General features: G+C 39.0%; 1 protein-coding gene across 1 annotated transcript in view; it reads left to right on the top strand.

Annotated features, from left to right (window-relative positions):
- The window catches only part of LOC128544935 (deleted in malignant brain tumors 1 protein-like), a 217,951-nt gene that overhangs the window by 103,848 nt on the left and 89,328 nt on the right, over nt 1-24,775 (top strand). The window contains exon 15 of the mRNA XM_053515248.1: nt 7,664-7,671. Within this exon, the coding sequence (XP_053371223.1) occupies nt 7,664-7,671 (8 nt within the window). The remainder of the gene's footprint in view (nt 1-7,663; nt 7,672-24,775) is intronic.

Below are 24,775 nucleotides of genomic sequence, written 5' to 3'. Positions count from 1 at the left end.
AGCGCTTTTATCAGTGGACAATTCTGTATTTAATAAATATATATATATATATACACACACATATATACATTTAGCAGTTGGTAGTGTCATGAACGAGGTGTTACTGGCTGATGATGATGCCGTGGGCAGAAAGGGCAGGCATTAGGCGCAGAGGGTTGGTTCCAACAAAAAGAGTCTTTAATATCAAAATATAAGACAAAACATGGAATATCATAAAGAGAAACAAAGACTCTTTGCTGTAGTATAGAACACAGGTTCTATGGTAAAACAGGCTCTTTAGCTGTACAACAGGAAACACAGGTTCTATGGCAAAACTAGAGGCTAAGACCTCCAACAAACCATGCATGAAGCTAAAACAGGTCTAGACAAGACTAGAAACACGGAAAGAGACTAGAGACAGGATGGGTTAGTTGGATAAGTAGCTACACTGGTTATTGTAACGTTGGGTGATGACCTAACCGGGTTAGTATCTAATGGTGTTAATTCAATTTTATTTGTATAGCGCTTTTAACAATTGGCATTGTCCAAAAGCAGCCTTACACAATCAAAAGAATTAAAGTTTGTATAGAATTTGAATGTGTATGAATCAAAATGGTCAGATAGTCCATCAAGTCAATAGTCAATCAAAATGGCAAGGAAAAACTCCCTAAGATGGTAGTAGGAAGAAACCTTGAGAGGAACCAGACTCAACAGGGAACCCATCCTCATTTGGGTGAAACAGAGAGCAGGAATTGATCTGCATTCATACTGTCTGTTAGTTGGCAGGCAGTTCAGCATAACATTTGATGTTAATTGATGTTAATATGGAGTCCAGTTAGTTATTGAAAACTCAGGTAGACTTGTATAAAGTTCCAGTCCTGAACTATCGAACAGTCAAGTCCTCAGAGAAACAGCTGCAAAACCAGTCGAGGCCAGAACCGTCTTCTAGGTAAAGAGAACCATCCCCAGACACGAGACGCATCCCAAAGAGACACACGGAGCATCCAAGTGACGAGATCCCCAACCAGAAGCGAAGCTGTGCAAGCAGAGACTCCGGCAGGACTAACTATGACAGCATAACTAAAAGGGAGAGCCAAAAGGAAACACAGACATGAGGGCTCCCTGAGATGTAAAGCAACCAATCACCTCACCGTCAACAAACCTAAGTGATCAATGAGAGTGGGGAGGACAGCATCTAAACATACCAGTTCACCATAATACTCAAGGTCCATGAGTCCCCTAAATCTGCTCCTTTACCTAAGGAAAATCTATTTATAAAAATGCTTGATTAAATAAATAGGTTTTTAGCCTGGACTTAAACACTGAGACTGTGTGTGAGTCCCGAACACTAATTGGAAGACTATTCCATAATTTTGTAAGAAAAAGCTCTGCCTCCAGCTGTAGTTTTTATAATTTGCGGTACTGATAAGCAGCCTGCATCCTTTGATCGAAGTAGGCATGACGGATAGTAAGAAACTAGCAGTTCACTCAGATACTGCGGCCCGAAACCATTTAATGCTTTATATGTTAATAGTAGTATTTTAAAATCAATGCGAAATTTAACAGGGAGCCAATGAAGTGAAAATAAGATGGGGTGATGTGCTCAAATCTTCTGGTTCTAGTGAGGAGTCTCGCTGCTGCATTCTAGACTAGCTGAAGCTTGTTTATGCACCTAGTTGAACAACCAGACAGTAAGGCATTACAATAGTCCAACCTAGAGGTGATAAAAGCATGAACTAGTTTTTCTGCATTGTTTAGCGACAATATATTTCTTATCTTGGCAATATTTCTGAGATGAAAGAAGGTTATCCTAGTGATATTATCTACATGAGCTTGAAATGAAAGGCTGGAATCTATAATCACACCGAGGGCTTTTATTGTTGCACTTGATGAAACAGAAAGGCCATCTAAAGTTATGGGACGCCTTTTTCCAGATGGCAGGAAGGTGAAGAGTGAGTAAGGGGGGTGTGTCCGATCAGTCACAATGTTGGTGGCTTTGTGGATGCAGTGTGTGGTGTAGATGTCTTCGATAGAGGGAAGAGAGACCCCGATTATCTTCTCGGCTGGTCTCACTATTTGCTGTAGGGTCTTTCGATCTCGTTGGACTTTCTTGCGCAAGGAGCTGGTAAGATTCTCTGCCAGATGGCCACCCAAGAATTTGGTGCTGTTCACGATCTCCACAGAGGAGTCATTGATGTTCAGGGGAGTGCCTGTCGCGCTATCTGGTAATTTGCACATCAGCTTCTGCTTTTCTCTTCTATTGAGCACTATAGTAATTAAATCAAATTTCAAATAACTCAGATTTAAGTGATAATCAGTCCTTCGTATAAGTAATGAGTATTATCATTTCATCAGTGTCCCTGAGATGACCAGCAGCCAATGCGCTTCCCCGTCTTACATGTTACTGACTGCAGTCTCTTGACTTACACAGGTTTTTATACACAGATCTTATACTGTACATTATAGTTACTTAAGATTGTAAGGTGGCGATTCTCTGTCACAGATGGTGCTTATATGTTGTCTGTACCTTTGGTTCATTAGTGACTGTGAGGTGATGAATAATGTGACGTCATACTCTGACAGTTTCTTGTCCAATTACTTCAGCTTCATCATTTCACTTATTTTAGCTACAGTGGTCGTTCAATGTCTTCCTAAAGTTAACAACCATCTCTTTTGTTTTATCTATATTTGAAGATTCAAAGGTTGTTGTCTTTACACCATTCTGTTAGCCTCAATACTTCTTCTCTGTATACTGACTAATCGTTCTTGCTGATAAGACCCACCATGGTTTTGTCATCAGCAAATTATGATATGGTTAATGATGTGGTTGGATTGGTGTCTCGCTAAACAGTCATGAGTCAGCAGTGGAAACAGCAGCAAACTGTGCACACAGTCCCAAGGGGCCCCAGGGTTCAGTGTGGTGGTGCTGGAGATGCAGTTCCTGAACCACACTAACTGAGGTCTTCTGGTCCATGATCCAGTGACAGAGGAAGGTGTTCAGGCCCAACAGGCTTTGCTTCCTGATAAGGTGTTGGGGATAATAGAATTAAATGCTAATACAAAAATTCATGATGATGGGTGTGAGTGCAACATGATGGTAGTCATTGAGACAAGACACAGAAGACTGTGCTGGGAAGATTGTCCTGGGCTTGAAGCATGTGGCTACGACCACCTCAGACCACCAGTCTTCCCAGGATTGGATGTCCCAGGACATTCACCCTAAGGCCAGACTGTGCAATGCTCTTAGACATACAAAAACTTAATAGCTACATGTCAGACCCTACAGGCATCACTGAGACATGTTAAATGTTAAAGTCCATGGCAGCACAATTAGAAAAAGACTGAACAAATATGGATTGTTTGGAAGGCTTGCCAGGAGAAACCTCTTCTATCTAAAAAAATATTTTACACAACTGCATCTAAACAAAAATTTCTGGATCAATGTACTATGGACAGATGAGACATTAATGTAAAAAAAAAATAATGCCATGAATGCCATGTTTGGGGAAAACCAAAGAGCATAGAATATTTCACTAGAAATATACAGTATCGCATAATGGGGTGATAATTTGGGCTTGCTTTTGCAGCCACAGGACACGGGCACCTTGCAGTCATCGAGTCGACCATAAACTCCTCTGCACTCCAGAGAATTCACTTATTGTCTATACCCCTTTGTTCTGTTTACAGGGTCACGGGGGATGATGGAGTCTATCCCAGGAGACTTAGGGCACAAGGCGGGGTACAGTCTAGACAGGGCACACACATACACACAATTACACACACATTAATGAGCAATTTGACTAATAGACTAATTACCCAGAGGAAACCCAGCAAGCACGGGGAGAAGGAGAGGGGGGGTGTTGAGGGCGGGACATGCAAACTCACAGACTCAAGGTGGTAATTAAACCCGGAACCTGGAGGTGCAAGGTGAGATAGTATTCTAATACTATGTGTTATAATACATAAATTTAAGGCCATCTGAAATCCTGTGTTAAGACCTTCTATGAGGACATCTCAATGCCTAAAAACCTTAATGAACTGCAGCAATTTTATAAAGAAAAATGGGCCAAAATTCTTCGACAATGATGTGAAAGACTGTAATACAGTGAACTATTACTTCAAGTTATTGCTGGTGGATCTACTATCCATTGAATCATAACAAGTCTCCTCCTTTAGTCCTACATTTGGGTCATTGTAGCCATCATCCTGAGGGGAGCCACTCAAATGCAGGGAACAGGACATAAAAGGGGTCCTATAGAATCCTGCCATCTGACCTCAACTTTTCTACCATTGCGATATGCAAACTGCAGGTTCAGAGGGTCCATCAGTAAGTTTGTCATATTGATGATGTGATTCTTGACAGCCCTTTCCATTGCCTTCATCACCAGACAGGTGAGGGCCACAGTAGTGATGGGTCTTTCGTAAACAATTAGTTATTTTAGAACAAATCTTTAACGTGACTCAGTTATGTACAGGAAACAGAATTGAACGATTCTTTCTTAATAACTCTTCTACTCCGAGTCGTTCATTATTTTGTCACGTGACTCCCATAGACGCTATGCGGTGCAATAGATTAAAAAAAATAATAATAATAATGAAACAGACTGGAAGATATGAGAGGTAAGCTACTCATTTTGTTCTCCTGGTAAAGGAGGCAGTATCAACAGCTACCTAATGCTTGAGGCTCTGCCAGGCTGAGTGGAGGTTACCTTCAGCAAATGATTGCTCCATTTTGCTCTTATATTTTAGCTTCCCAGTTTAATGCCACTTGTGACCTCCTTCGTTTCCATCTAGGAGCCAGTGAAGAAACCCCCCTTCTTTTTTTTTTCTTTCCTTAAGTTCTTTAGTTACCCAGAGTTTATTTTTGGGGAAGACTGTGACAGTTTTAATCTGAAACATAGAGTCTACACAGAAATAAATGTATGATAAAACTGTGTCTACTTACTCATAATATTAGAGGATGTGGCTATGAGGCAGTTCTAACCAGTGGCTTTAAAGCATCCATTCAAGATTAGTCAGGATTAGGTCTCTAACTGGAATGCAGACAGATTCAATAACAATTGAATGATATTTTTCACTTTAGAGCTGCCTGAAAGCCAAGTTATAACAATCTAAACACATGATCTTTGTTTCATATGGATATGAATGTAATTTTTTCTTCTCCCCTGCAACCTGGAATCAGCTTTAATGTGTTTAAAGCACATTACAGCATTTGAAAATAGGTATCATGTGTTGTTTGTAAAAGAACAAAATTTGGTGTTTAGCTTATTATTTACAGCATTACACTTTTCCCCATGTACTGTACTGTTGGTGCAATGCTTAATCTAGATTTGATTTGGTTGTTCCAAAAAAAGTGATCCTGTTTTGGCACGAACTTAGATTTGTGCCTTCAAAATCATGTCCACGTACAGTAATTAAGCAGGGGTTAAGACCTAAAAAGAAGAAGAATTAAAAAATGACATCCAAAAGATGCCCAAAAACCCATCAACACAGGATGGCCAAATGAATGCTACATTGGTATGCTACATTGGAGGACAGCTACAGAAAGACGTTTTCTCCACAAATTGGTCAGGAACTACCACGTCTAGATTGCATGGAGGATTAGTTATAAAAGCAATTATTTATTTTATATAATTATGAGATATGAAAAGGCATAACTTTAAAAACATTGTATTAAACAAGGCGGCACAGTGGTGTAGTGGTTAGCACTGTCGCCTTGCACCTCCGGGTTTGATTCCCGGCCGGGCTCGATTCCTATCTCTGTTTGTATGTTCTTCCTGTGGTTGGTGGGTTTTCTCCGGGTACTCTGGTTTCCTCCCACAGTCCAAAGATATTCAGGTTAGGCTAAATAGCGTTCCCAAATTGGCAGTATAGAAGATGAGTGAGTGAGAGAAAAACACAAGGGGGTGTAATTGTATATAGGATTAATTTCACAGGAATTTACTCTTATAACCCGCTTTTATATGTCAATTCACAAATAATGTCAATAAAATACAATTTATTCATTAAAACATCACATGTTTAATACATTTAAAGTTGTTGTCATATTGTTATTATATGAGCAGGTATACAAACTGTGGGGTGTGCACCTTCGAGCAACACCTCAACCACCCACCCACATAAGGAAAGATGTATTTTTGAAAGAAGTTTAAAATATAATTTAAACAGAGCTAAACGTGTGAACTCTGACACTTTAACAAGTAATGTTGATAATATTTAGAATTTTACAGTGGTTTTAAATGCTGTTTGTTTACTGCGTTAAAAAAAAACATAAAAAAAGATGAAATTGTGATAGCAATATGTCTAGAACAACCTTTAGTTTTTACAATTTCCAGCATCCTGAAAAAAGTGCCATTGGGTAAGACAAACTAGTTCAAAAGTATGTAGAGTAGTTGTTCATCAGAAACATAAAAGACTTTTCCATATTCCCAAACATTTTGCTAGAGCATTCTAAATTTGGCTTGTTGATAGTTGTTTGTTGCTCAATTCTGTGACATCACATTTTATAAAACACCTATGAATTGATTAAATTTAAGTACTAATCTATTCTGTCCTCCAGTGTGCGTGGTTTCCGTGCACAAGTTGTAAAATAGCTAAACAGTCAGTAACTATAGGTTGAATGACGAGTCAAGACGTGGGGAATAAAGTGCAGTCTCCTTTACTCGTAAATGTCTTGAACACAGTTTCTTAATTACTGAATCTGTGAAACTAGTCACACAATAAACTTTTGTTTTAGTCTAATCACTCTATTACCAGTACAAACAATGTATTCTTATACAGAGACACTGCAAAACAGGTGAATAGGCTCTGAATATAAAGTTTAAGCACCAGGGAAACAACATAGCTAAGATAACAGGTGAGCTGCTTATGGTACACAGCCTCACAAAATGTACAAAGTGCACAAAATCACACAATACATGGAAATGCTGGATCATTAAACTTAGATAACTACATTACTTACAAGCAATGCTTCTAGAAAGCTTTAAACAAGCAGATGATTCGAGATTGTAAAAAACAATGCTTTCCAGAGTAACTCTTGTGATAAAATGGCTGAACAGGAAGTTTGTACTTTGGGAATGACAAAATTAGCCAGCGGGTGTCATAATAAACACGGAACGATTTTCTCACTAATAACATGACACAACCGTTACAAAGTACCTAATACACTTAATTTGTCAAGACTTGTCAAAAACTGCTATGATTTCTTCCCTGTTAACAGTGACCTGGACACCTGTGTTTTGGAAACCTGTGAATATAACTGCGACAATCCTGCCAAATACTACTGTAATAGATACCACTGTAACAGGACACCTTGAGGAAAGTACAGACAGATGTAAGTAAAAGTTGTATTTATATATACGTTACCATACGAGCAGATATACAAACTGTGGGGTGTGTACCTGGGCAAGTGTGTTGGCGCCACTCTCTATTTAGCAGGCTGAGTCACTGGGTGATAGGGATAGTGATACTTCTCTTATAACATGTCAATTTGCAAATGACATCAATAAAAAGGTAATTCTGCTCATAAATACTTTGTTTTATCAATTTAAAGTTTGTTTTACCATAAAAGCATGTGTTACCATAAGAACAGGTTCACCAACTGCACGGTGAGCTAGCAATACCCACCACCCCCAAATGTGAAAGTATGTAATTTTTTTAAAAATCCTGATACTTTATAGATGAGTTAGACAAGTTGTATTCTTGTAACTTAAAACTGCCAGGTGGCTGTACAATTTTCAAATTCAGAAAAACTGTGAAATGAAGAATAAACAAACCTCACAAATTGTTGTGAACACAGAAAGGAGTTAATGAAAGTCTTGGGTGTGTTCCCATAGCAAAACAACAACATTTATATAGTTACAAGCAATGATGAACGGGGTCCATGCACCAGTGCCTCCCGAGTGCACCGCACAATCTGTGTGTTATTTGAGTGTGTTAAGACCCACCGCACAATGTTTGTGTGTGAGTGTGTGTGTTAACATTTGTAATGTTTGTGTTAGTATGTGTGTGATGTGTATGTGAGACATGTGCCTTTCTGTTGAGTTGAGCCCATGACATGCAGTGTGAAAGTTGTTCAGCTCAATACAAATGTATACCGGTTTTTGCATGCATACATGCAAGTATGTATGAGCATCAAACTCTTGGATGAGGGCCCCTGACTCTCAGGCATCTAAGGCATCCTAATGGCAGCAGATTTCAACCTGTCTGCCACTTTCCATGAGTTTTTAAGCGTGTTAAGACCCCAAAAAGCCCCAAGCGCTGGTAAAAAATAATCCTTAGCAAAACAAGAGGGTCCTGCGCTAGTAGTATAGCGCTTGGGCTCTAATAACACTCAGAAAGACCTTTTATTTGGGCTAAGGTGACTGATGTGCCTAACTTTTTTTTAGCAGAGCCTCTGTTTTACTGAAACACCATACACTTATCAGGCTCTCTTAGGATAGAGAAAATTATAAAATCTGCACAGAGTTTATATACATGCCAACATTTAAACAATATTATGTGTAGCGTATGATGGCTTCAGCATACATTCCCACTGCCAAAGCTCAGAATCAAGTCACTAAATAATAAAAAAATAAAAATAAAATAAAAAATAATATATATATATATATATATATATATATATATATATATATATATATATATATATATATGCATTTGACTGTGCAGGCAAACATAAAGTGACGCTAGGGATGAAAACCAATGAAGAAGGAAAGCAAAAACAAAGGTAATAATAATAATAATAATTGGATAATTGGATAATTAAAAAAAATTTTTTGCAACGTGTAAAGTGCTGTTGATGTGAGTAGTATTATTTAAATCAAACTATACTTAGATCACAAAACATAGCAGGTGCATATTGAGGTCATTATCATATTGTTAACACCTCTGTAGTAGTTCGGAATATGATGGTAGGGTCCTTTCATTATCATTTTCATTATCATTAATTTAGGTCTCAGTAGAACATTGTTAAATTCCTTAATGGCTGTCTATTTAAACATCATTGTGTCAATAACATGTCCTTATTGCTTGTATTGCTCATGTCAAATTGCCCGGTAGAGCTGTTTTCATGTCCTTACAAATTTGTTTGTGTTGTTAACAGCTTGATAAGGAGTCACTGCGCGTGACAAATTCCCCGTACTGATAAAGACGGCAAGGACTTTAAATTGGGAGACCTTGGGGGAGGTCAGTGGCTAATTCGGCGCAGTGGAATGGGAGCGTTAGATATTTTTTAAATTGATGTTGTGTTTGTTTTTCTCATAGTAGCAACCTACAGATGTGGCCAATAAGAATGCGGAATGTGTTTGCTGATAGTGCAGCGTGTTGAGGTCAAAGAAATTAAAACACTCTGTTCTCATGCACACATAATATGATGAAACACACTAACGAAAGAAATATCAATACAGTGCTTTAAAATTTATGACAAAAAGATTGTTATATAGTTTTTGTAATGTATTTTGTAATGTTTTTCTCATGTTCTTAAGTTGAGTTTGGTGTTCCACAGGGTTCTGTTTTAGGCCCAGTGCTTTTTGCTCTTTACATGCTTCCTCTGGGCAACATAATTCGTAAACATGGTATTAGTTTTCATTGTTATGCTGATGACACACAATTATACGTTTCAGCAAAACCAGACGAGAAAAACCAGTTTACTAAAGTTGAGCAATGTGTGCAGGACATAAGAAAGTGGATGTTAATTAATTTCCTTGTACTTAATCCTGATAAAACAGAAGTTCTAGTCATAGGACCACAAGCAGCTAGAAGTAAAGCTTTCTGATCACACTGTGATTTTAAAAGGCCTTTCTGTTCTATCAAGTGCAACAGTAAAAGACCTTGGTGTGATTATAGATTCCAGCCTTTATTTGAAGCACATGTAGATAATATCACCAGAAAAGCATTCTTTCACCTCAGAAATATTGCCAAGATAAGCAATATATTATCACCAATGATGCAGAAAACTAGTTCACGCTTTTATTTCCTCTAGGTTGGATTATTGTAATGTTTTACTGTCTGGTTGTTCAACAACTCCAGTACTTGGACTATGCGTGTGGTGACTGGGGATGGTTTCACTTTTCCATGAAGATGGTCCTGTCCTCGACTGATGCAGACAGCAATTCTCTAAGGACCTGTGACTTTAGTCGCTCAATAGTTCATGACTGGAATTTCCTACAGTCTACCTGAGCCTCCAGGAACAAACTGGGCTCCATTTAATTTTACACATCTCCTGTTATACTGAACTTCCAGTCCACATAGTATTATGCAAATCAATCCCTGCTATCTGTTTTGACCCAGATGAGGATGGGTTCCCTGTTGAGTCCGGTTCCTCTCAAGGTTTCTTCCTATTACCATCTCAGGGAGTTTTTTCCTTGCCCCTGTCACCGTCGTCCTCGGCTTACTCATCAGGGACAATCTTATCATTTTGATTCATACACATTCACATTTAATAAACTTAATTCTTTTAATTGTGTAAAGCTGCTTTGCGACAATTTAAATTGTTAAAAGCACTATACAAATAATATTGAACTGAATTATATATTAACAGGGACAAAACAATGAAAGACATGCCTTGGTTTAAATTGGTTTAAATTTACTCATTTTCCTGATAGTAGACTATCTGATATTGTTAAATATGCGAATGTTGTGATTCGTGAATATGTCAAAAACAACGAACCTTAAAAATGTGTCGATATTGAGCCCAATCAGAAGACATGAATAAAGGAGCAAAAAAATTCTAATTTTTCAAGTAAATGTTCTTTTATGCACATACGAATCTTTCCCCGATAAAATGACTCGTTGAATCCACACAAAACTGCAAATGTAAAACTCTGTCTATGCACAGGTGTAGCACTGTTGTATAGCATGCTGTAATACTGGCTGGCTGCTTGAAAATATAATATTTATTGTATTAATAAAATTACTTGATTTGTTTATGAAAGCAGAGCATCCACACCAGCACGGATGCAGTAAGCTTAGGTGTTTACTGCTAATCTGCAACATGCAAATGTTGAAGCATGTATTTATGAAATTAAGTCTAAAAAGAATTTAATAGAGTTAAAAGTGTGAACTGACACTTATCAAATAATTATGATTGTATTTAAAATTAGACAGTGGTTATAAATGTTGTTTGCTATGCTCTTTTGCACTGTAATCATCTGTTCTTCGGAATAAGCTGCTTAAAAAGAGCTGCAAACTCTAAGTTGTCTAAGAACACCTTTAGCTTTTACAATTTCCAGCATGATGGAAAACAACTGTTCCATTAAGGAAGACAAACTATTTCAAAAGAATGTAATGCCGTTGTTACTTAAAAACATTATTTTCCACATTCCAAAACGTGTTTGCCAAACTAGCAAACCAAATTATCCCAAAAATGTTCAAATGTACTTATGAATATTTACCTACAAACGGTTACAGAGTACCTACTGCACTTCATGGTTTGCTATGAATTGTAAAGATTTGATATGATTTCTTACCTGTTAACAGTGACCTCGACACCTGTGTTTGATAGACCTGTAAGTACAACTGTGCCGAACCTCCCAAGTACTACTGTAATGAATGTTACTGTAACAGGACAACCTGCTAGAAGTACAAAGGAACCAGGTCACAGATGTAAGTAAAAGTTTTATTATTTTGTATGTTTTGTGTTTGGTAAAGCTTTTCAGCATACACACATACACACATGCATGTGATCCTATGAGTAGTGTCCCTTAATGCTCCCCCCAGATAATGCAAACAGATAAACAATAATTTGGCACATTCTCATCAGGTGTGAGTTCTTTCCCACCCACACCACACTTGCATCCTTCACATACCTGCACCTTACCCAGCATCCTGCCAACACATACCCCTGTTGGGGAGTTATCCTTCTGCAGCTGACTCCACCCCTCATGGCAGGAGAGAAAGTAAGTGCCCCCAGCCTGTGGATCAACTTAAAGGAAGGTCTAGATTCTAGTTTTAGATGTGCATGATGGCATCTTTTCTACAGTAGAGATCACTAGAGTGGGGCATAGACTAAACCATGAAAGAGGAGGTTTCTTTAGAGCAGGTAAGAATAGAGGGTGAGGACTGCCCACAGGCTGGCCGGAGCCTCTTAATCTCAATGGTGTTGTACAGTGAGTTTCTGACTGATGAACAGGATGGGATTCTCTGTTACCATATACAGTAAGCATGTTTACAAACTGTGTGGTGTGCTAGCAACACCCACCACCACCAACCAACAAATGTGGAAGGATGTTATCTTTGCTAGTTTGCTAGAGCTAGAGAACCCTGACACACTAGCAGAAACTGCTATGATTTTTCATCTTTTAACAACCACCTGGATAACTGTGCTATGGGGACCTGTAGAAATTATGAACATCACCATATGCAGAGTAGCATATATTAGGGTATATATTCTACTAAATAAGTGCATTTTTTTTTTTTTTTTTTAAAATCAAGGACATTTAAGTTCATTTCGATTGCAATTCTGTCATATTTCCAATAGCAACATACATTTTGCTGTTTGTCTTAGCTAGCGCTTACATATGACTTGCTGGTGACAGTCACCCCTGCTCCAGTAGAGTGGAAGTCTATTGTAATAAGTGGAAAACAGTGTTTGATGATGACTAGGGCATTAATGATGCACAGGTGGTCTGTAAACAGCTAGAATGTCGTATTGCTCTTAGCGCTCGTCAAAATGCCAGGGAAGTGGCCCAATATGGATAGACGATGATCACCGCTCTGGAAAAGGAAGCACCATCACACAGTGCTTCATAATGTGTTTGGAGAACATGACTGTGGTCACAGTGAAGATGCTAATGTTATGTGCTTACTTACTTATAATATGACCATGCAATGAATGCGATTCTATTTCTATTAAACTAATTAATTTGTAATGGATCATGTTCAAGTAGATTAAATACCCTAGCAAAGATTATATCATTAACCAAGTTAATATAGTGTTTTCAGGAGTATTACAACTGTTTGTGTAGTTTGAGTGCAGAGATTGGGTGGAGCGCTCAAGTTAAGTTAGAAATAAAACACAAGGGGGTGAGCTTGTACAAAGGATTAATGGCACAGGGATTTACTTATCTTATAAAATGACAATTCGCAAATAATGTCAATTAAAATTTATTTTATTTATTAAACCTTTAAAACAGAGCTAAAGTAGCAAACTCAACAATTTTTACTAACAATGTTAAAACTCCCTAAGATGGTAATAGGAAGAAACCTTGAGAGGAACCAGACTAAACAGGAAACCCATCCTCATTTGGGTGAAACAGAAAGCAGTAAATGATCTGCAATGATGTTAATAGCATTTAGGAGTAGATGGTGATTTTAAATGCTGCATGTTTGCTTTGCTCTTTTGCACTGTAATTATATGTTTTGTGGAATGCACTGCCTAAAAAATCTGCAAACTCTCAGATCTTTATGACCACCTTTAGATTTGATTGTGGTGCACAATATGATCCCAGGACCACTCTTTTATTATTTTTTTCTAGAGCATGGGGAATTGACCAAAATTTGCATTCTTGATGGAATGTTCTTTGTTGCTAAACTCTGACATCACATGCTATAAATAACATTTTAATTGACCATAAACAATTTACTTACCAGCTATTACAACCAATGAGAATGATTTGCTATAATTTGTCAAGACCTAACAAGACCAATCATCGCTATGATTTTCCACATCTTAACAGGGACTTCTGGGACACCAGTGACTACAAAAGCAACAAACCTGCCAAATACTACTGCAAACCTTACTGTCACAGGACAATTTAAGGAAAGGACAATAGACACAGGTCACAGATGTGAGTCAAACTTTTATTTATTTGTTTGTTTTGAATTTTGAAAAGCTTTGCTCCTATAATGCTCCCCCAGCCAAACAATAATTAGCCACATTATCTAATGTGGGTTCTTTCCCACCCAAAAGACCCTTGCATCCTTTACATACCAGCACCAAACCATACCCAACCACCACATACCCCTACCACCAGTCTGACGTGGTGGAGCTTGTGCAGGCAACTCAATGACCTGGTGGGAGAGAACCTCATCCATCTATTCAATTCAATTTTATTTGTATAGTGCTTTCGGCAATGGTCATTGTCGCAAAGCAGCTTTACACAATCAAAAGAATTATTTAATTTTGTATGAAATTTGTGTGGATTTTGAATGTGTATGAATCAGAATGGTCAGTTTTTCCCTGGTGAGCAAGCCGAGGGCGACAGTGGCGAGGAAAAACTTATAGGAAGAAACCTTGAGAGGAACCAGACTAAACAGGGAACCCATCCTCATTTGGGTGAAACAGAAAGCAGTAAATGATCTGCATTTATACAGTGTTTTATGTGACAGGCAGTTCAGCTATAATAGCTGATGTTAATTGATGTTAATATGGAGTCCAGGTAGTTATTGAAGACCCAGGTAGACTTGTAGGAAGTTCCAGTCCTGAACTATCGCACTGTCAAGTCCCCAGAGAAACAGTTGCCAACACCAGTCGAGGCCAGAACCATTTTCTAGGTAGAGAGAATCATTCCCAGACACCAGACGCATCCCAGAGAGACACACGGGGCATCCATGTGACGAGATCTTCAACCAGAAGTGGGGCACCAGGATGGGTCAGACAGGTCCAGAGGGCAGAGGGAGTCTGGATCACTGGCAGCTCAGGAATGACGTGTAGCTCGACAGAGAGAGAGAAAGAGTGAAAAGGGAAGACAGGAGGAGAGAGGAAAGAGAAAGAGGGGGAGGTATGGTCACAGTCACACAGTGTATAATGTGAATGTATATTAACTGTAGAGTGCAAGCAGAGACTCCATATTTAATGCTTTATATGTCAAGAGTAGTATTTAAAAATCAATGCGAAATTTCACAGGGAACCAATGAAGTGAAGATAAGTATCTTCTGGTTCTAGTGAGGAGACCTGTTGACATTATGGACGTCACGATATGCGAAGTAGCATTTATTAGAGTATACAATCTACAAAATTTGTGCAATATTTTAGATTTTAAAATCAAGTATATTCATTTTGTTTTTGCTTGCAATGCTGTCATATTTCTAATATCAACATACATTTTGCTGTTTGTCTTAGATGGCACTAACATACGTCTTGCTGGTGGCAGTAACTCCTGCTCTGGTAGAGTGGAAGTCTATTATAATAACCAGTGGGGAACAATGTGTAATGATGACTGGGACATGAATGATGCACAGGTGGTGTGTAGACAGCTTGGATGTGGTAATGCTGTCAGCGCTAATCAAAGTGCCACTTTTGGTCAGGGAAGTGGCCCAATATGGATGGATAATGTTGGCTGTTCAGGAAGAGAAAGCACCATCACACAGTGCTCTCATAGTGGATTTGGAATACACAACTGTGACCATGGTGAAGATGCTGGTGTTACTTGCTCAGGTAAAGGAAACTCTTATAATATGACCATGCAATGAATGAGATAAAATTTCTGTTGAACAAATTCATTTGTAATATATCAAGCTCAAGTAGATTTTTAGAGTAGAGTTTTAATCTATTTAATATAGTATTTTCTGGATTATCTCAACTACTTGTATAGTTTGAGTGCAGAGATTGATTGGAACCCGCAAGCCAACTCATATACCCCAAACTTTCTTGTGCTTGCCAGCTGCTGGAAATAAGTCAGAAATAAAACACAAGGGGGTGTGGTTCTACTGTATATACTGTGGAATTAATTCTACAGGAATCTACGTCATTCATGACATGTCAATTTGCAAATAATGTTAATTAAAAGTTATTTTATTCATCAAAACCTCAAATGATTTATTTAATCCATGAAGAATTGTCTTCATATCATGTTATGATATGAGCAGGTATACAAACTGAGGGGGGTTTGCACCACAAAGCAACCAGCCCATGTCCCTCCCCACCTCACTCACCCACCCACACATGGAAAGAATTAAACAGAGGTAAACATGTGAACCCCAACACTTTACAAATAATGTTTATGGTATTTAGAATTAGACAGGGATTTTAAAGGCAGGTGTACACACTGTGACAAGTACACCATCAACAATCTCCACAGTACAGTACAAATTCTGACAATTTACTCTGAAAAACGTACTAACAATGTTAATATTTAAAAGTAGACTGTAATTTTAAATGCTGTTTGTTTGCTTTGCTTTTTGCACTGCAATTGTATGTTTTGTGGAATGCAGTTAAAAATAAGAAATTTAAGACCACCTTTAGCTTTGACTGTCGTGCACAGCTCACAGTGATAACCAGTTCATATGTGAAAATATTTATTTCACAATTTGAGTCCCACATTCTTAAACTTTTTTTCTAGAGGATGAGGAATTGACCCAAATTTTAATCACTTTTGAATCAACTGTGAACAAATAACTTGTCAACTATTACAACCAATAAGAATGATTTGCTAGGATTTGTTAATACGAGTTAAGAACTGCTGTGATTTTTCTCATGTTAACAGGGACTTGGACAGCTGTGACTGACACGGGCGACAGACGTGAGTAAAACTTTTATTAATTTGTTTGTTTTGACTTTTGTAAAGCACACACACACACACACACACACACACACACACACACACACACACACACATGCATATTGTGCTATGAGTGTAATTCTCCCTTTTCTCATCCTCATACTCATCCTCATCTTTCAAGCACTGTCACAATTTACCTAATAACCTTTAGAAAGTACCTCCTACACACAGAGGGGAGTAGAGTACCCAGAAATGTACTCAAGTAAGTGTAGGTGTACTGCAAAATAATATTATTCAAGTATAAGTAAAAATATAATATTACCCAAAGAAAGAGTAAAGAAGTATTTGTTTAAAAAACTACTCAAGTACAAGTAACTGTTTCATCGTAATGTCCGATTTTTTTTTGGAAATTATAATAATTATATATTATACTATACAGTATATTGTATATAATTATAATAATTATATATGCTAACATTGCAACATTCAGTGAAACATGTTAGAGGTCAGGTTTTATCTCCTGAAATGTCTGTCTGTCTTGGCAGACAAATGATACACCGCAGTATGAAGCTGTTCTTTTGCACTGTGTATAAGCGGAACAGGCTTTGTTTATAAGGCCAGGGGTGTTCATCCTCTTCTGTTGTAGCATTGGAGACAGACGCCGCTGCTAATTTTGTTTTCATTGTTTTCATTTCCACAGATGAAGATTTTTTCCTGCTCTGCTGTCAGTTTGTGTGTAATCATGTGACTACATGTAGTTATTGTTATTGTGACTAATTGGTCAAATGGAGTCATGTGATTATTGTTGCTATGTTTAATTGGTGAAACACTGTCATGTGGTACAGTACCACCGGCATTCACAGGCTCCATGTGTAGAATGGTTAGAAATGTAACGAGTCAAGTGTAGCCGAATGTAGCGGAGTAAGAGTAGCGTTTTTTTTTCACAAATCTACTTAATTAAAGTAAAAAGTATGGTGCACGAAAAACTACTCATAGAAGTATTTTTTTTTAAAGTTACTCAAATAAATGTAACAGGGTAAATGTAACGCATTACTACCAACCTGAATTGTCATGACCTGCCAAAAACATTATGATCTTCACCTGTTAACAGTCCACTGGATATCTGTGCCCTGGAAACCTGTAGGAATTATAAACCTTCTGTGCATTACCATATTAAACATCACCACAGGCAATTTATATACTATTGATAATATACTATTGACTAAATTAGTCAAATTTAGTGAACTACTCTTTGCTCAACTCTGTGACATTACATGCTATAAATAACCTATGCTTTGAATGTGCGTTAGTAACTGTAAGATCTTTGACTCGGGTGACCCCACATACACAAAGCGAGGTCTTATGGAAAAATATTTTAATAGAAAGAATGGGAGAAGAAAAGTGTTTTAAGGAGGGCAAAGGGAAGGAAAGTAAAGAGGGTCTTCACATGCCAGTCCAGAGACAGTGCCAAACGGGCATGTGGGCACTTGGCGGGCTCCTTAATGCTTCTTAATGCAACTCCTTGCGGTGTCTTGGCTAACTGGCGAATTCGAATATACGAATATACAATATTCTTATCATGATGACAGTTCCAAACATAAAACCCATTGCTAATGTTAATGCATGTATGTTAGCATGATTTAGTCTGCTTTGCTGTCGCATGGTGGTGGACTTATTGTGTTTTACTGTGTGGTTGTGTATGTTTACCAATGTCCAAATAATTTCTAGTAGCTGTTTTAGATCCTAATTTGACAGAGTTGTGGAATTTTCCCACTTTCTTTATAAAGCTGTTGGTTGTGTGGCTTTTACTCGTGCTCGGGTACGGTGTGCTGGACCATGTTCTTCATTTTCACTATCATTGTCGTTGAAATAGTTGTTTTCTGTGGACGGGATTTCTATGTCCTTTGGAGGAGCTTGGAGGTCTCTAGGACCTTTTGCCTTGCAACAGTGATTTAAGTGATACCAGTGCTCTTTACCTTCTACTTTGATGGCTGTTGGAGTAGCAAGTACCACCTTGTATGGTCCGTCTCTGCGACCTTGTGCCCAGTGTTTTCTTTTAAATACTTTGATATATACCCAGTCTCCTATTTCTGTTGATAGAAGTCCTTTCTTGTTAATTGTTCCTCCGTGAGTTGCTGCGTTAGTCTGTGAAAATAGAACTTTATGAATATCCGTTAAGTGTTTGACGTAACTCTCCATTTCATTTTCAAGTTGTTCAAGAGTAGGTCCATCATATGGTGTGCGAATGTGGGGGACAGACATTGGTCGTCCGGTAAGCATTTCATGTGGAGTTAAGTGTGTCATGCGATTGGTCTGAGACCGCATCTTCATTAGTGCTAAGGGTAGCGCATCAATCCAAGATAATTTTGAGCTTGCACAAATCTTAGCAATTTTGGTTTTTAATACTCCATTAGCACGTTCTACCATTCCTTGTGATTGAGGGTGATAAACGCATCCTAATTTGTGTGTAATGCATAGAGCCACTGTGATATGTTTTATAATGTCATTTACAAAGTGGGATCCATTATCCGAACTCAATATATCTGGGATTCCAAATCTTGGAATTATTTCTCTGACTAGAAATTTTGCTACGGTTTTTGCATCTGCTTTAGCAGTTGGAGCAGCCTCTACCCATCGACTAAATCGGTCTTCCACTACTAAAATGTATCTTTTTCCACTTTTGCGCTCTATCATGTCTACAAAATCCATTATTAAGTGTCTAAATGGGCCCATAGGTTGAGGAATATGTCCTAGAGGTGTTGTTGATGCTTTTCGTATGTTATATTGACCACAGATTTCACATGTTGATAGATAGTTATCGACCTGGCTAGCGAGATAAGGAGACCACCATTCTAAGCGTATTGTTCGCAGGATTTCCCCCCTGGCGCAGTGATCAATTCCGTGCGCGGACTTTATTAACATGGGAAGGTATGACGCAGGTGCTACAAAAAGTCCTTCGACATTACGCCAAATATTAGTATCTTGATCAAATTTTGCTCCGCGCCTTATCCAGATTGCTTTTTCGTATGCAGGGGCTGAGTTTTGCATTTCTGCAATGGTTTTTAAAGTTAATTCTGTGTCACACGGTTCTACGTCTTCTGCAATTACTGGGACCATACTGCAAGTAGGTCCTAAGGCTGCTTTCTTTGCAGCTTCATCGGCTGCAGCATTGCCTTGTGAAACAAATGACCCGTCTGACTTGTGGGCACGGCATTTTACAACAGCTAATTTTAATGGGAGTGTCATAGCATGTAAGAGGTCAGATATTGCTTGTCCATGGGAAATTGGCGACCCGTCAGTACGCAAAAATCCTCTCTGCGCCCATATTGTTCCGAAAACATGTATTACCCCATATCCGTATGATGAATCAGTATATATGGTGCACCTTTTTCCTGCGCCGAGGTTACAAGCGGCTGTTAATGCTTTAATCTCCGCTAGTTGAGCAGAGCATGGCTGAGGGATGAAAGCAGAGGAAACGACCTGATACGTTTTACCGTCTGCCGATAGGGACACTACAGCGTGTCCAGCTTTATTTACACATTGGTCTCGGAAACATGATCCGTCTACAAAGAATACCTGCTCTGCTTCTTTTAGTGGTTGGTTTTCTAAATCAGGTCGGGCTTTAACAAATTTATTAGACTCTTCTGAGCAATCGTGAGGGGTTCCGTCTATTGGCAGCACCATTAAGCTAGCCGGGTTTACAGTTTTACATCGTTCAATGGTTAATTCAGACGCGGATAAAATTACATCATATGCTGAGCGTCTAGCATTAGTTATTACAAACATTTGACTAGTTAGTAACGCGTGTATTGCATGAGTAGTATATAGTGTGGTTGGATGCCCCATGGTAATACTTGATGCCTTTTCATACGCAAATGCAGCTGCTGCAAGACCACGGTAACAGGGGGGCATCCCTTTTTCAATATTATCGAGGGCGGCAGTATAATATGCTATGGGCTGTTTGCCCATTCCGTGTTGAGCTTGGGTTAGTACGGCAGAAGCAAATCCTTGTCGTTCTGACACGTATAATTGAAACGGTTTGGTATAATCAGGACTGGCTAGAGCAGGCGCTGTGGCCAATGCTGTCTTGATACAGTTAAATGAAGCTAATGCTTCAGGTGTCCAGGTAAGAAGGGAGTTAGGTTTAGTTCGATCAGCAGCTTTAATTAGATCTCTCAATGGTTGTACTTGAGATGCAAAATCGCATATCCAGGGTCGGCTAAACCCTGCCATTCCCAGAAATGATAACATTTGTTTTACTGTTTGGGGCTGAGGTGCCTTTAGGATGACTTCAATGTGGGTTGGTGAAATTTTTTTGTTCGTTCCTTCTAACACTCGACCTAAATATTCGACTGTTTGTTTACAGAATTGTAACTTGTCTTTGCTTACCTTATGTCCATTTTCTGCCAGCATAGTTAATACTTTTATTGTGTCCTGTTGACATTGTTCTTTTGTTGGACTGCAAATCAAAATGTCATCAACATATATTAACAGACGACTTGGTATCGAGAGCGTCGCTAAATCGCGTGCTAACACCTGGTTAAAGAGGGAAGGAGACTCCACATATCCTTGTGGTATGGATTTGTACTTATATTGTTGCTCTTCGTAAGTGAATGCGAATAAGTACTGTGAGTCAGGATGTAGAGGAATGCTAAAAAAGGCAGAGCATAAATCAATAACTGAGTACCACTTAGTTCCCTCAGGGATATTTGACAATATTGTCAAATAGTCTGCAATGACTATATTGTTAATAGCTCTGAGATCGTGAACTAATCTCCACTTTTGTGAGTTTTCTTTTTGAAGTGGAAAAATAGGGGTATTACAAGGACTTGAAGTGGGAATAAGTACTCCAGCTTCTACTAATCCTAAAATTGTGGGTCTGATGCCTTCAATTGCCCTGGACGACAGTGGATACTGTTTTATGTATGGGAGCCGGGCATTGGGTTTAACCTGGATTTTTTACTAATCCTGCTGGTTTGACTAGTCCTACATCTATATGATGCTTTGACCATACTATTTCTGGAACTGCTTGAAGTATTTTATCTTCTGTTTCTTTTGCTTCCTCTTTAATCATTGACATCTGTGAAATTGCTATGTCTTTATCTTGCAATTCTATGTCTACATGGGTGGCAACAACTCTGCCTATGTTTTCTTGTGATATATACATGAACTTTTTATCAGGTGATAAATGTATGCATGGATTTAACGTTGGTTCCCTATCATTTATTTGTTTGGCTTCCTCAACCATCTTACCTAAATCTTTTTGTTCAAAGTTTTCCGCGATCATCAGAGAGACATGTGGCGCTGCATGTTCAACTTGGTACCACTCTTGAATTCCGATTATAATCTCCATGGTTTTCATGTCCATTTCACGGCCTTCTATTAAGTCTTCCCACAATGTAGCGAATTCCTCATCATGTTGTGAGTCATATTTTATGGTGCAATGTAGGGGTAAGTCTGTTTCTTGACAATCTGGACGTAAGTGCGTAATCCATGGTTTCCATTCTTGATAAGTGTTCCAAAGGCCAGATGGTTGGTTGTATTCTAACCAGTATACCACATTAACTTCTTTCGGTGTTATATCTGGGTTATGAATGAGTAGACATTGCGTTACTAAGGTTTCTGGAAAAGTTACCCAGAGTCCTGTTGGTCCACAGTGTATTTTTGCTCCTAATTTACATAATGCGTCTCTCCCCAAGAGATTCATAGGTGCATGTGGGGAATACAGCAGTGAAGCATTGATAGTTACTCCGTCTAATGTTAGTTCTTGAGGTTCAGTAAACCGTAAAGTCTGAGTTTTTCCCGAGAAGCCCACTGTTTGTATTGCTTTACGGGTCAGGGGGAGTCTAGAGCCTGCTTGTCCAATTGAGTACGTAGCTCCGGTGTCAATCATAAATGGTGCCTCTAGATATTGTCCTATTTTCACTGTCACCGTTGGTTCTTGGGCCGGATACAAAGTGGTGACAAACTGCATAAGTTCCCCCTTATTAGGCTTCTCTGGGCATCCTCAATAATTGGGGTTTTGGCCTTCTGAGGGGCCTTCCCATTGTCCACTTTGAATTGGTGGAGGTAGTTGATCATGTCTTTGGTTTGGTTGGTTTTGTCCCTTCCATGTATCTGACCAGCCAGATTGTTGTGTAGCTGGCAATGGCGGGGACATTTGGGCTGTCTGCGGTCCTCGAGGTCCTCGGGGTCCCAATGTTTGACCTTGTTGTTCGGCTCTTTCCACTCTGTCTCCCCATAGGAATTGAACATGGGGACAGTCTCTTCTAAAGTGGCGTAAATCACCACAGGCCCAACATCCTCTTCCTCTGCCTCTGCCATATTGGGGTGGTCTTGTCATTCGATATCTTGGTGTAAATGAAGTCATTGTTTGCATTGGGGGGTTGTTTTGATAAGGCTGAGTCACGGGTGGGGAAGTTGGTTGGGGATTTACCATAAGTGCAGCCTGCTTGGTAGCCGCTTCTTTTTCTTTTTTCTTTTCTTTTTCTTCTTGTTTGTTTCTAACTATTTCTCCCAGTTGCGATTTACACAATTGTGTCATCAAATTATTTGACATTTCTTTCGCTTCGAGTTTTGCCTTTCGATATTGATTGACAAAATGGATTATGTGGGCTTGGAAGGTTTTCCAGGCCATGGTGTTGAGGCCAATCACTCCATCCAATTTCTCCTGCACTGAGAGTGGCAAAGTTTTCTTCAACATCATTCTAAACAGGCCTCTACTTGTATCATTTTCATCCCAATGACCACCAATTTCATCTCATCTCTCCAAGCATCTTGGAAATTTTGTATGAACTTAACTACATTTTCTTCTTCAGCCAGTTTAATAGTTTCCAATCGTCCTGGATCCATCTTTGTTGGGTACATTTTCCTTAGGGCTCCCCAGATTGCATTTCTGTTGGGTCCCAGTGGGTAATGATCATATCTAGCATCTTCGGCCTCAGGTGGCATTCCAGCTTCTTGCAAAACTTCAGTGGTTTTATTTTTCCCGATAGTTTGACCTAATATGGCCTTAATGTCTCCAAGGGCCAGTTGGTGGCCCATTGTTTTTTCTTCAAATTGGGTGATCCATCTCTGTGCCCCCTCGCATAGGTCTGGAAGTCTACCTATGAGTCCAGTCACATCCATAAAGCTCCATGGCACATAGTGTAGTGCTGTTCCTTTTACTATTAGTGGACACTGGGATGAAGAGGTTGTAGGTTCATCTTCATCCACTTGTCTTTTCCTTTCCTCTTCTCTTCTGCACCTTTCATGTTGAACGCAAGCGAGTGTTGTACTGCTGTATCGATCCGGTTGTCTCAGAGTGGATCTGTCTCTCAGTGCTCTAGTAGTTTGAATGGCTTTTTCCCCTTCCACCTCCATATCTATCTCTATGAGGCTTGTTACATTTGAGTCATGATTTTGTGCCCTTAAGCTATGTGGAAGCTTCTCTCTTCTTTGTGGGTCTTCATTTGCACCTTCTCTGTTATTAGGTTCTGATACTTCCTTGGTTGCAGTCCAGCTATGTTCTTGCGTTGCATTTAGTCGAGTTATATTTTTAATACTGTTGGCCATTTCATTTAAAACTTTTACTAGGCTTTGACTTTCTTTAAGGGCTTCTTTTTGTGTCTCTATCAGTCGTATTTGTCTTGTTAAGTGGGTAGTGTTTCTTCCATTAAGATCTTCAAAGACTCCATGAAGTAACTTATCTTCCTCTTCTAGTGGAGTTATCTTCACTTCTCCTTCTAGCTTGACTAATTTTCCCTGATTGTTTTCTGTCATATTCTTTCTCTCTTCCAACTCGGAACGAGTATGGGCAAAACTCTTTGGTCTTGTGCTTGCTTCACCTTGCTGAGAGATAGGTAGTTCTTTTTTCAGGCATGAACTTTCACCAGGACATGAGACCCATCGAGGTTTTATTTTAGTGTCTTCGGTTCCTTGCCTTCGTGGTGAACTAGTGCTCGGGTATTCATTCCAGTATGTCTGAGCATTTTTATTCATCATGTTTTTCCATGACTGCTCTTCAGGGAAAATTGAGATTTCTTCACTTGGTAACCTTTTTTCTGCAATATTTTTTGAACCTGGGGTTGAAGATTGAGCTCTTCTTCCAGCTCCTCTGCCAGCCGACATTAGATTTGGTTCCTGCTCCTTTGACCGTGCTAATCCTTTCAGCGTACCATTAACTTGTAATTCTACGTTTGTCCATTCATCTTCAATTGTTGTTACTCCCATCATAGGGATAGTAGGATACACTTTATTCTCCTGGGGCTGTTCAGTGTTATAGGGTGGTGGCCTCATGCACATCTCTGGTGGTGGCGGAAATGTTTCTTCCTGTCCATCTTGAATTTCTGTAGTTTCTTCATGTTTGGCTTTGTTTTTTT

This window comes from Clarias gariepinus, chromosome 16 (genome assembly GCF_024256425.1).
Source record: "Clarias gariepinus isolate MV-2021 ecotype Netherlands chromosome 16, CGAR_prim_01v2, whole genome shotgun sequence".
Classification (NCBI taxonomy): Eukaryota; Metazoa; Chordata; class Actinopteri; order Siluriformes; family Clariidae; genus Clarias; species Clarias gariepinus.
The sequence above is the reverse complement of the archived record's forward strand: the minus strand, read 5'-3'. Positions and strand labels throughout refer to the sequence as shown.